At 32.1% G+C, this 12,935-nt stretch overlaps 2 protein-coding genes across 5 annotated transcripts; one reads left to right on the top strand and one right to left on the bottom strand.

The window, feature by feature from the left end:
* Positions 1-512: 512 nt before the first annotated feature.
* On the bottom strand, positions 513-11,147 carry LOC139825272 (COMM domain-containing protein 4). Of its 3 annotated transcripts, XM_071797858.1 has the most exons (9): positions 10,929-11,147; positions 9,354-9,406; positions 2,742-2,792; positions 2,046-2,117; positions 1,832-1,897; positions 1,478-1,517; positions 1,175-1,375; positions 830-976; positions 513-654 (listed from the first exon to the last, which is right to left on the bottom strand). In XM_071797858.1, exons 3-9 carry the CDS (start codon positions 2,742-2,744, stop codon positions 617-619), a joined length of 567 nt encoding a protein of 188 aa, XP_071653959.1. In that variant the 5' UTR covers positions 2,745-2,792; positions 9,354-9,406; positions 10,929-11,147; the 3' UTR covers positions 513-616. The 3 variants fall into 3 exon arrangements, with proteins under 3 accessions (XP_071653959.1, XP_071653958.1, XP_071653957.1); XM_071797857.1 differs by lacking the exon at positions 9,354-9,406 and having other exon boundaries at positions 2,742-2,809; XM_071797856.1 differs by lacking the exon at positions 9,354-9,406 and having other exon boundaries at positions 10,929-11,146.
* Positions 3,336-7,921, top strand: LOC139825271 (uncharacterized). Of its 2 annotated transcripts, XM_071797854.1 has the most exons (4): positions 3,336-3,476; positions 4,529-4,590; positions 4,775-4,971; positions 5,888-7,921. In XM_071797854.1, the coding sequence occupies exons 2-4, from the start codon at positions 4,531-4,533 to the stop codon at positions 7,851-7,853; spliced, it is 2,223 nt and encodes a 740-aa protein (XP_071653955.1). In that variant the 5' UTR covers positions 3,336-3,476; positions 4,529-4,530; the 3' UTR covers positions 7,854-7,921. The 2 variants fall into 2 exon arrangements, with proteins under 2 accessions (XP_071653955.1, XP_071653956.1); XM_071797855.1 differs by lacking the exon at positions 3,336-3,476 and having other exon boundaries at positions 4,502-4,590.
* Positions 11,148-12,935: the final 1,788 nt, after the last annotated feature.

Raw genomic sequence — 12,935 nt, 5'->3', positions numbered from 1 at the left:
ATTTTTTTTTTTGGAAAACATTCTTTTCCCCCCGCCTGCAAGATGGTCGCTTCGTATCGCTACTTCGTTCGGTTGCGCGTGTATCTTCGAGCGCGGTCTCAGCAGATCGGGAAAAATAGAAGAGTGAAGGCTGAAGGATCGTACATGAAGATCCGATGCGCAACGCGTTCCGAACAAATCAGCGTTATTCCCTGCGCACGCTTAATTCCGACACTTTGATAATCGACGATCCGACACGTTCCGACACATCGTGCTCGAATACGTATGAACGCAGCAGAGGGAAGAAGGAAACGCGCGATTATTAACAGCGACATTATTATCGTCACAACGTATCAATATTATTCAATGCATCGTATAAACCAGTAAACTAAATGTAAACTTTGTATATTCATTTACTAAGAGAATAAAAGTAAATTATTCGATGAACAGCTTGATGCGCTCGAGTCTCCTTATAATTCCTTCGATCAATCTTGCTGAAACGGGAATTGCCAGGACTTGAAAGGAATAGAATCTTATTTTCTGCATGACATGTTTATTGGTAATTAGCAAATATTTTTCATCAGTAAATTATAATAATTATGGTAGAAAATGTCGCAATTATTATTTTATTTAATATTCACAAATTTTCCATTAGCGCCCGTGCTCTTTTCAATTCTGAAAAAGAAAAACATGAATTTATTATAAATCTTTTCTTATAAAATGCCTAACATTTATATGCATATAGCATGAAATTGAAAATTTGTAGTATAGTGCATGGGTTTCTTGTAACAAAGTAATCTCAGAAAAAGCTACTAGTTCTTTTTTATAACTAAATTCTGTGTTTCCGTACCCTTCAATAACACTTGCACATCATCTTTGGAGATATTTATAGTAGAATCTTCCTCTTTTCCATTTACTTTCTTCAATTTTAACGTCACAGCGGAAACAGGCGACGAGCTATCGCAAGGTAGTACATCGATGGAGGACAAGCGACTGACTGCGAACATAAAAATTGGAATGTAAATTTTTGCATAAACCAAAACATATTCGATGCAATCGAAAAATATTGTCAGACATAACTGATATAAAAGTCTATAGTTTTTATATCTTTGACGAGCTAAGATTTTTTCGAAAATTAAACTTGATAGCCCACATATCTTTTCAATTTAGTTTTACAAAAATGTAGAGCTTGCACCTCTTAAAGATTGAGATGAAAGAACAGACGTGATCTGGAGACAGTGATCTGTGTGAAGCCTTGCTACAGCTGTGCTATGTTCTCGCGGAAGTCCCAATTGTTGCAGTTCGCTGCTCAAGTCAGCGGCGGAAACGCCATATCGTGCGGAAGATGTGAATATCAATTCGAGGGCGGCTACTATTGCTTTCGCATCACTTACATCTAAATAAAACGCAAATCTCTACATTTTCTTTTCTTTTAACAGCTATTTATCGCATGATTTCATTTGGTGATTATAATAATAATATACGAAGTTACACGCACCAAGTTTGGCGTCTTGTGTGATCTTTTTTACTTTTTCCTCCTAAAAAATTTAGTGCAATTAAAGACAATTAAAATATACTCGAAATAGAAAAATACATAATTAAAAATTTTAATCGTTTATTTTCTATTCGACCAATATCGAGATGGATATAAATTTACAAGTAATTCAAATTAAAGATATTCGATATAATCATTGATAGAAAGAAAGTATTGACATATTATCACAAGTTTTAGCAAAATAATGAATCTTATTTAAAATAATTTTTTCCTATTGGCTTTTGTGTATCAATGTTAGCAATAAAAAACAAATAATTTCAAACCGTAACTTTTTAGCGGTAGATCTGTATTACTTACATTAAGTTCCCCTTCGGTCAAATATTTAGCCACTGCTTGACCTAGCATTTTCATTTTAATTGAAGTCTAGAAATGAAATATTGAACATGTTTATTAAAAAAAAAATATCTCAATGTCTTTTTCATTATATGTATAACTATCGAGAATTCTAATATAACTTTATTATAGGTATGGGAATATATCCCACAGGGAGAAACAAAGAATTGAGAAATACCATTCGCGAAAGCGTGTTGATTTCCGCCAACAACCAGTCTGGACAGTCGCCATCGCCGAGAAATCTGAACCTCTATTTATAAAATATAGAGAAACAAGATGTTAAATTAAGTAATATATGTGTTTAATAGTTTGTTAATACATCAATTTCAAAAATTTTTAATGGATATATAGAAAGTTTTGAATAATAAATTAGAAAACACGTAAATTTGTGTATTTATATATTTTAAAAGCATATAATATATTTTTGACAAGTTTACTTTTTTACAATATTTGATTTATTTATCTCTTTAATTATCATATAATAGCAAAAAATAATTTTAGAAGGCTCGAATGATTAAAAATCAATAATTAAGTGAAAAACGCACAGAGCCGTAACAAGGTTGTTGACTACTTCTACTTCTCGACACTTATTGTTTTTATCCTCGCGACAATTTAATTATAAGACATGACCTGTTTGGATGATCCATAAATATTGCCATGAAAATACCTTTGTGATATGCGTTTACTGTGTCTATAAAATTTTCAGATATTAATTGTACACTGAGGATGGGCTAATGTCAGGCCGAAACGTATATAAACTTCGACCTAATTAAAAATTAAAACCAACGACACCTTGTTACGGCTCTGTGTCCTTTTCACTTAATTAGCAAAAATAATTTTTGCGTCCTAACGTATAATTCTTGTGAACTCTTACCATTTTTGTTAATTTCTTAGTTTGTGCCCAGGCTAAATCAGTTTTTTTCACCTAAAAATCACGCACAACTTTTAACAATTATAATGAAAGTGTAACTAATAAAAATGGTTTTATACAAATGACAAAGGATTTTTCCACTAGGGCGATAAAAGGGCGAAAAAGCAATATATAAAGAAGTCACGATGTGATTTCTACTACGCTTATATAATGTAATTATTTATCAAATTATCAAATCCTGAATCTCGTATTGATTTATCCTATGCATGCAGTTCGATATTTAATCAACTTGAAATTCACCATCAAGCTTTCGATCCTCGTGCAACCGTAAAGATATAACTACGTACGTCAGTCAATCACACTACGTCTACTGCGGAGCACGGGTTCGCCGCGTGCCCTCGGGGCGGAAAACTGGGTGACATTTTTTTCTGCCGCGCTGCCCCTATACAATATCTTATGTTTCTAACAATAAGTATCATAACGTTACGACGGCCAAGGCGAACAGACGTGGACGTCAGAATGTTTGCACTCGTTGGCGGAGTAGATTGGCGTGGGCATCCGCGCCAGGTGAACGAATTCCCCATGCAATCCGCCTAATCTTTCGACCGCAACGGGATGACCCACGGGGCTTTCGACCGACGGACATAAATATCCGCACAGAAGTCGGCCCGTCGCCATTCTAGTCGAGGAACTCGCGAACGTCGGAGATACACCGCCAACAGGTGAACGCCGCAACAGGTAAGGGATGCCGATAATTGACTTGTTAGTAGAAGACAGCATATTTTTTTCGCGATCTTCCATCCTTTATCATACTGATTTTATATAAAATATAGATCGATTAAAGATGGTTTTTTAAATTTTGATCAACAGTTTCTTTAAAGAAAACCAACAAGCAATTATGATAATTTAATGTTTCTATTTTCATCGACAAGTATTAACTGTATTAATACGATTGAGAATTAATTTCGGTAATAATAGCCTAAATACATGTCAATTACAGTTGAAAACTATCAGCAATGCTTTTTAAATTTGTCGAGCTCTAATAATTAATATATTCTCCGTGTCTGTGCAACGAGTAAAGTGATAATTATGTTAATTGATTTGAGTAAAATAAATTTTTTCAAATGCGTGTTCCTTTATTCGTTAAGCTTGATATCTCCGATTCAAACATTAATCGTGTCCCCAAATTTTTGTAGTAGATTCTTCTAAGAAATTCATAATTAACTAATTATAATAAAATACTTATTGTTAGTACTTTTTTCTACGCAATAATTAATAAAATAGGATAGAACAGAATTAGATTTTCGCATGATCGATGTCGATATTCATAATGGTCTTACTAATTGGATATGACACTAAACGATAAATATTCTCGATAAAAATAAGATCGCTATAACAAAACTATCGACACGTAACTTTTGTACATTATGCCTACATTACTAGGCACATCACAGTATTAAATAAAAATGCACAGGAAAAAAAGAAATGTCAAATCAACACTGATATACTTGGATACTTATATACGCAAGAATGTATAATCTTGAAATAAGATTATATTGCATTGAACAAAGAAAACTTGTTTGAATGCAGCTATTTAGTTAAATGAAGTTTTATATAGTTCAATCAAGGAAAAAAAGTTGAAATAAGAAATTGAAATTCTTATAAGGAGATTATATGTATATATTCTTGCGTATAATTCTTGCGTATATACAAGTATATATCAATGTTGATTTGACACTTATTTTATTTCTATGTGTAATCTATGTACGCATAAATCTTTTATCTTCCAGCAATGAGGCAAATATTGTTGGCCATAACTTTGCTATCAATAGCAGTGTCCGAAAATATTCTAGTAAGTAAAACATTGTTTATAACCGTTTTGGTACAATATATTACAACCGTTTCCTCAAAAATACCGCACCAAAGTATTGAATATTGACTTCAGTAAAATAAAGAAAATCGACATACTCATCGTTTTCTATGGTTTATTAAGATTCAGCAGTAATGTGCGTAAAAAATTGATTTTGTGTTTTAAGATGGAAAACCACCCAAGACTGAAGACGGCATGGATTTGCGATAAGCAACTGTGGAATAGGAAAACAAAGCGAATACCACGGAAAGATGTTCCTTCCAAAATAGAGGAATCCTTAAATTATGAAGACGACAGACAGTTTCCCCAAATTTCGGATACGCGATTCACTGACGAATCAAGAAAACTGCCCGCAATCATCAGGTAATACAACAACATTTACAGTCTTACCTGCGCTAAAAATTTAAACATAAATTTTATCCTATATATATGTTTGAATTTCTAATATATTATTACAAAAACCAAATAATCAGAGGCCAAATTTCATATGGCATATCGAAAAGTAAAGAATCTTTATGTATCAGTGTTTAATAAACATACAAAAATAATAAAATCCTATTCATTTTTAATTCCTTATTTCTCATTTAACAAAAGATTTGTGATATAAAATTCCTTACTAATGCAATATTAAAAATGGAGTATAATAAAAATTTTCACAAGAAATAAGGAAAGAGAAATTGATTCGGCAAATTGCCGCAGGTGCAATTGAAAAACAATATGTATAATAAAATATTTACAGAAAAGTATTTTTTTTCCGCCAATAATTGATTAACGATTAAGATTTTATTTAATAATCGACTACAATTGGCTATCATTGTCGTGACATCTCGATCATTGGTTTTGGTCGGATTAATTGTCGAGACAATTTTGACAATAGTTTTGACAACAATTTTGACAACAATTTTGACAATAGTTAATTGGTTTTGGTCATTCTAAATTGATGTAATTTGAAGCTTATATATAAGCATCGTAATTTAAATATTTAAATTACGATGCTGATCGTCGCGTGCTGCAATGATTGGCTCAAAAACTGAACGAGTGCGTAGCGTCACGAATGCTTCAAAATTACAATGCTTATATATAAGCTTCAAATTACATTAATTTAGAATGACCAAAACCCATGGTCGAAAATGTCTTGACAAAATTAATTCGACCAAAACCAATGGTCGAATTGTCATAACAATGATAGCCAATTGTAGTCAATTATTAAATAAAGTCTTAATCGTTAATAAAATATTTAAACGAAAAACAAATAAAGTATATTATAATTTCATTACAGGCGGCATGATTTGGCGCGGTTTCCACAGGACGACCTATCTTTCGATAAGTCAAAACTGGACAGCATTAAACCGAGAGTTTTGATCTCCATCGGCATACAAGAAGATAAGAATGTTGGCAACGATCTACAAGAAGATTGCTTAAAAAGAAAGAACTATTGTCAAGACAACTGGCAGATTCAACAACCGTTCTACGTGGAGGAGCCGACATGGGTTGACATAGATATCGATTACATAGACTCTTCTCAGCGTGACAATAGCGATCCTTACATATTGACACGAGGAAAGAAAATTTATAGAATTAAGGATACAGAACAAGCTATCCAGGACAAAACTATCGAAGATTACGAAGCGGCTCTCGGTTATCCAAGCAGAAACAAAAAATTCTTGATAAAAAACCGAGTGAGAAGATTCGCTAAGACAAACAGAGGAGCTAAGGATAAAACAACTGATGTAAAGAACAATCAGATAAAGGAAAGATATCACTATGATTCTCTTCAAGATATAATCAGAGATGTAAATAACACGATCATCGAAATGGAAAATAGTGGTGAAAAATCTTTCAAAATCGATAAAATATTGGAAGAAGCTGAGAAGCCAAAGGATACAAGCTATGTCTTTATTAAAAAATATGAAAAGAATGATCTGAAGAATTTGGCGAAAAGATCGTTGCGTGGATTCAAATTTACAAAGCAGAATCAAATCTTCGCGAATGGTATAATCACAGATCTTGTTCAGAAAAAACAGAAAATCCAGCGCAAAGATATTCCTAACGATATTGAAACTGGCAGCAACAAAACTGCGAAAATCGATCAAATTGGGAGATTCAATAATAGCAAAAGTCATTTGGCAATTAATATAAATAAAAGAAATAAAAGGTCAATGTTACTGAAAAATCAGGAACTCCCCGATACTCGTAAAAAACACGATATTTATGAAATTGACGCAAATCCCAAGAAAAATATCGAACAGAATGGAATATACAAACAGATGAAGCTTAAAGCTTACGTCAATAAGCTAAATGATCCAGGCACACCTAATAACTTTTTCATTTTATCTCGAAATAAAGATCCGTACCACAATGGAATAGAAAACTTGAATGAAAAAGATACAGATCGTAAATCCATCGAAAAAGCATGGAAACTTTATTACGCGCATCGTAAGAAATTAGAGAGCGAAAGGGAAGTAAAGAATGAGGGAGGTGAAATTAATAAAGACAATATAGGAATAACAGATTCGCAATTAATAAACGAATCCAATTTGAAAAATTCCGACAATTCCGAGATAAAGATTTCAAATTATCGAGAGAAGCGTAATGCTTGCAAGACTTGTAAAATTAAACCCAAGATTAAACCGCAGTTCCAACAAGATAAATGGTTGATGGATATAGAGAGGAAAATTCAGCAGTCGCTGTCTTTAGAGCGAAGAGACAAGCACAGTGATATTTTAGAGCGCCTAACCGAACCTTACTTTATATCTCGAGGTAAGAAAGTGCCGCAAGATTTTGAAAAGGACGTTCTCTCATCAATGTTGAACTCGCGAAATTTAAATGACGTGGAACCTTACTTTATATCTCGAGGTAAGAAAGTGCCGCAAGATTTTGAAAAGGACGTTCTCTCCTCAATGTTGAACTCGCGAAATTTAAACGACGAGGAACCTTACTTTATATCTCGAGGTAAGAAAGTGCCGCAAGATTTTGAAAAGGACGTTCTCTCCTCAATGTTGAACTCGCGAAATATAAACGACGAGGATCGCGCTAAAATAATGAGTCTCTCGGTCGTGGAGGGTCTTCTAAGAATATTATTGATGGAAACGTCTAGATGTAACGGCGATAATTGCGACATTAACGCGAACCGGTTGTCAGACGTGCGACTACCACCGAGGGACCGACGCGGTACGCTCGATGAAATTTTTGCAGCATACGATCCGTATTACGTGGCCAGGGGAAAACGAGTAAACCGAAATTAAAAGGGCGTCTCGTTCGAAACGGATCTGAGGCAATAAGTCGTAAGAGGCGCGTTCTAATATGTAATTAGAGTCCGACCAAAACAATCTTTTTTAATTCCGGTCGAAACCGAAAATTCTGTTATGTGTCAATTTTGGCTGAAACCGAAAATGAAAACAGAAACTTTCAATGAAAACAGTCAAAATGAGAATTTAAATCGCCAGTGAATAATGAAAAAATCAGCTTAGGTATCGTTTATTCGACCCAACTGCCTAACTTTATTTAAACAACGCTACGTTTCGACCGTAGATTTCGGTCCTTTTCAAGCGTCTGTATACAAATTATTAATTATTTAAGCATAATTCCCAAACTACGCCACATCTAAAAACTGAACATCGAAAGTTACAACGTGCAACGTGAGTATAAGTCCATAAGTAAATATATAAAATTCAAGCGCTTACGTAACTTGTCCGTTGAGATCCAAAGAATTAAATAATAAAAATGTATGTTGAAACGACATATTCTTTAGTCGTTCGATCGTCGAAGACGGATCTTGTCAGATCTGTGGTAGTACTAATAATGAGCGGACATATCCAGACGCTTGAAAAGGACCGAAATCTATGGTCGAAACGTAGCGTTGTTTAAATAAAGTTGGTCAGTTGGGTCAAATAAACGATATCTAAGCTGATTTTTTCAATGAGAATTCTAGAAAAACCATACGTATATGCTACATATCGCACCCCAAGAAAAATACTGTCACAACTCAAAAATTTACAGTTTTCAGGAGAGAGGAAAAACAAAAATTCAATTTCTTTGAATTGTGAAATAACTAATGCAATACAATTATAATATTTTATTATAATGAAACTTATTACTGTTTCTTGAAGAGGTTTGTTGTGATTCATTTGTGAATTTATTTATGACAGTATATATCTAGAAAACCGCAACATAATCAGTTTAAAAGAATAACGACTTTTGCTCCGTGCAGCGGATTTCGTATATAGACTTGTGACACTATATTATAGGACGTAGGTAACATATTAGGCATATTTTTTATGGGCTTAACTCAAAATTGAAATCTTTTGAGTTGTGACAGTATTCTTCTCGAGGTTGCAATATATACTAGGTATATACTTCTTCTACATAAATATTATAATTTAATTGTTAAAATAATAATTGCACATATTATCATAATTCTAATTTCTTATCACTATTACAATTCTATTATCACAATCCGTAGTATGCTATATTACTATTCGTAGTATCACAATCATATTATTTTAATAATAAAATTTTTAAACATAAAATAAAAATATTTTTTAAATAAGTCTTTGCAAAAATCTGTGAAAAATAAACAATTTCGGCCGAAACTGAAACCGAATTTTCGGTCGGACTCTCTCTCTCTCTCTCTCTCTCTCTCTCTCTCTCTCTCTATATATATATATATATATATATATATATATATATATATATATATATATATAGAAGAGCATGAACGTTAGGGATATCATGATTCGACTTGCTTTTGATTGCGATACAATCGATGGATCACTTTTTCTCAATTGACACACGTATACTGAAACATACAAAAATACTGTAAGATATATCTTGTGCGAAAGAATAAAAATAATCTTATTTAAAGTATTGACTATATAATAAAAGAGTTTACAAGTACGACACTCTTCTTCTACGGGAGCACGAGATTTAACTTCAGGAAAATCTATATATGCATGCGATTAAATCCACATTGTATTTGCATATGAATTCGGTAACATATTTATTATATGTGTATACGCATCACCGAATTCGAAATATACACAAAAGATGTATAGGGAGAATGACTTTCGATTGTAAATTACAAAAACGCAATTTGTAACATATATTAAAAGAATAAAAATGAGAATATAAATGTTAGGAGTTAACGCTACTTCAAAAACGAATTCTACTTATTAAAATAAGTAGACTTTTCAAAATAACTTATTCGTAGTAACTTATCAAAATAATAAAAAAGTTCATATAAACATATAAAAATGCGTCGTTTTCACGTTATAGTTATGTGTGGGTTGAAACTTAAGATAATTACAAAGTATATTATTTTATTTCCTCCAATACAAAACAGTAAAAAATAAATGTTGAATAAAACAAATCTTATTGTTAGAGCAAATGTTCAAAGTTCAAAATGACCGCCCCGAGCCAAAATACACTGCTCCGCCCGTCTTCTTAGCGATCTTCTCACCTTTTCACAAACATCCGACGTGTTGCGTATTTCATTGCACTAGTTTTCAATGCACTGACGAAAATTATTAATGTTGTCAACAGGGAATAGATAATTTGTTTTAGATGTCTCCAAAAACATGAGGACACCAAAGAACTGCTGGTGAATCATATCCTTTGTGTCCCTTTAAATATGACTGAAGGCGGTCACTTTAAGCACTTATTTTATTAAGATTTGTTTTATTTCACTTTTATTTTCTCCTGTATGTTAGAAATAAAATAATACGCTTTATAATTGACTTAAATTTTAACTTAAACATAACTGTGACGTAAAATGATGCATTTTTAGACATATAAATATATTTATATGAATCTTTTTGCTTATTTTGATGAGTAGAATATGCTCTTGAAGTAGTGGCTCACATTTAATGAAAATTACACCCTGTATAATACGTTCCCTGCGTGAGCACAAGTTAAAGAGTGGACAGATTTTTGTATATGACTTTTTGGCTTGCTCTACTTGTAATTAATACGCTTTAGCTGCTACTGCTTGTGAATGAATAAATTGAAAAATTGCCAGAAATCATATATCTCGCGAATATAACTCTAGCTATAAATGTAAAAATAATATTGTGAGAATATTTTATTCTTCTGTACCTTTACGCTGTACTATAATTTCTTATATTAACAATTTATTATTTTCTACATCTCTTCTCTTTTTTTCACTAAAAAACTGTACATACATTATAACCTGTAAAAGCACAACTGTTGGAAAAGTACTCACTTGTTTCACGTATTGTAAATTTATATTTTATCTTCTAATTTATTAAATTGTATTATCACAACAATGTTTATTCGTAAGAAATAGAAGCAAGAATAGTTACCTGGTGAACAACAACAGCAAAAATTGGCACTGACTAATGTTTGCGAAGAACGTGGAGGTTAGGAGGTTAGGATTCTGACAGTTCTATCAAGTCGATAAGTTAAATAATCAATTGATCCGTAAAGAGCGTTTCCTCTTAATCTGTCATTGATAAGAACTAAATACTTTGCATTATTCATATTAATCTAATTTATCTAATATATTATTTATGTTTAATTTGTAATAAAACCAGTATAAAAAAGAAATCTGCGAATCCAATTGCGTATGAAGTTTATCTCAAATTCCTGGTACATACAGTGACCGTAGCGCGCTCGCTTGCACCGCTCTGCACCGTAGCTCACCGAGTAACGGAACTCATTTACGCTCCCATATAAGTCTGGGAAATGGACATTACCAGCTGAAGATAAGCAAACTCGGTGAAGCTGTGCACAAATTTTTAAAATGTATAATCTTTTAACGTATTTTTTTTTAAATCCATGATGGAAATATTTTACTGAAAATATAATAAAATTTTACTGAAATTCTCTTTCAGTTGATCCCATTTTATTGTTATTTTGTCAATATTTTAGTAAAAATTCAGGTTTTTCCTGTTAAATCCAGTAAATTTCATGATACCTAACATAAAAAAAAATTTTGTTATTACTTTTCAATAATTTTATTTCACTTTTCATCGATTTCATAATATTTTTAGCGGGTGGCTCTGATGGAAATATTTTGCTGAAAGTATATTATATGAAATTGATGAAAAGTGAAATAAAAGTTATTGAAAAATTACTGAATATATTTCAAAATAAATAATAATTTTTCTTATGAAATGTAATGTAATTATGTAATACTGTGTAAATATAAGGAAAGTTAAAGTATATTATTGAAAAGTGTAATAACAAAATTTCTTTTATGTCAGGTATCATAAAACTTATGGAATAATAATGAAATGAATAAGCGGCAGTGTGGTAGAGCGCCAGACTCGTAATCTGAGAAATCAGGTTCGAGTCCACTTGAGCACACATGAGTATAAACATGGAATTTATATTTTCCGAAAACTGCGCCCTCCGTGCAAGAAAGACTTTTGTGCGGAGCAAATTGGGCTCCGTCTTTCGGGAAGAGACGTTAAGCCGTTGGTCCAAAAGGTTAAAGTGAGAGGAGAAGGGTAGTGATGAATGAGAATTGTAACCCTACGGAGATCGATTAAAACTTCCATTAATAATAAAATGGGGTCAATTGAGACAGAATTTCAGTAAAATATTTCTATTAGAATGTTCGATATTATAAGCGTATTACGATAATTTACTCCGCGTAAATGAGTGAATTATCGTAAGTTTTACACAGAAGTAACGCTCACGTAAAAATGTAGTAAATTTTATGAAGTTAGCACCCCATCTTTCAAAAAATCATTTTTTCTTCAAGTTCTGAATGCACCCTGAAGAGTTCTAGAGTTCCTTGTTAATATTAGAAATAGTTCCAGCGAATAAAGCTAAAAAAACTGTGAATCTTGGGGGTGCTAACTTCACAAAATGAAATCACTAAATCAGCGATAACAATAAAAGTATTAAAAATATTTAATTTTTAGGATTTCTTTTAGAACTCGTGAGGTGCTACCCAGAACTCACAGCAGAACTCTCAGAACTTTAAAAAAAAATTTTGATTGTACGAAAAATTGCGAGAATTTTTTATATATCGGTCATAGCACTTCGAACATTAATAATTTGTGGTACTTAGAACTCGTGAGGTGCTACCCAGAATTCTGATAAAATTGTCCCGGTTTACGAAAAAAAAATTTTATCCTTCGGAACTTAGAAATTTTTCGACAATTTTTCTGATTAAATCACTAGGTTTATACTATAATAAAGTATTCTTTAAAGTATTCTTTAAAGTATTCTTTAATGTATTCTTTAAGTAAAATAAAAAAAAATGTTTTTAAAGTTCTGGGAGTTCTGTTGAGAGTTCTGGGTAGGACATCACGAGTATTAAAAGAAATCCTAATTAAATATTTTTACTACTTTTATTG

Source organism: Temnothorax longispinosus, chromosome 2 (assembly GCF_030848805.1).
Source record: "Temnothorax longispinosus isolate EJ_2023e chromosome 2, Tlon_JGU_v1, whole genome shotgun sequence".
In the NCBI taxonomy this organism is placed as follows: Eukaryota; Metazoa; Arthropoda; class Insecta; order Hymenoptera; family Formicidae; genus Temnothorax; species Temnothorax longispinosus.
Note: the sequence above shows the minus strand (reverse complement) of the source record. Positions and strands in the feature narration are given on the sequence as shown.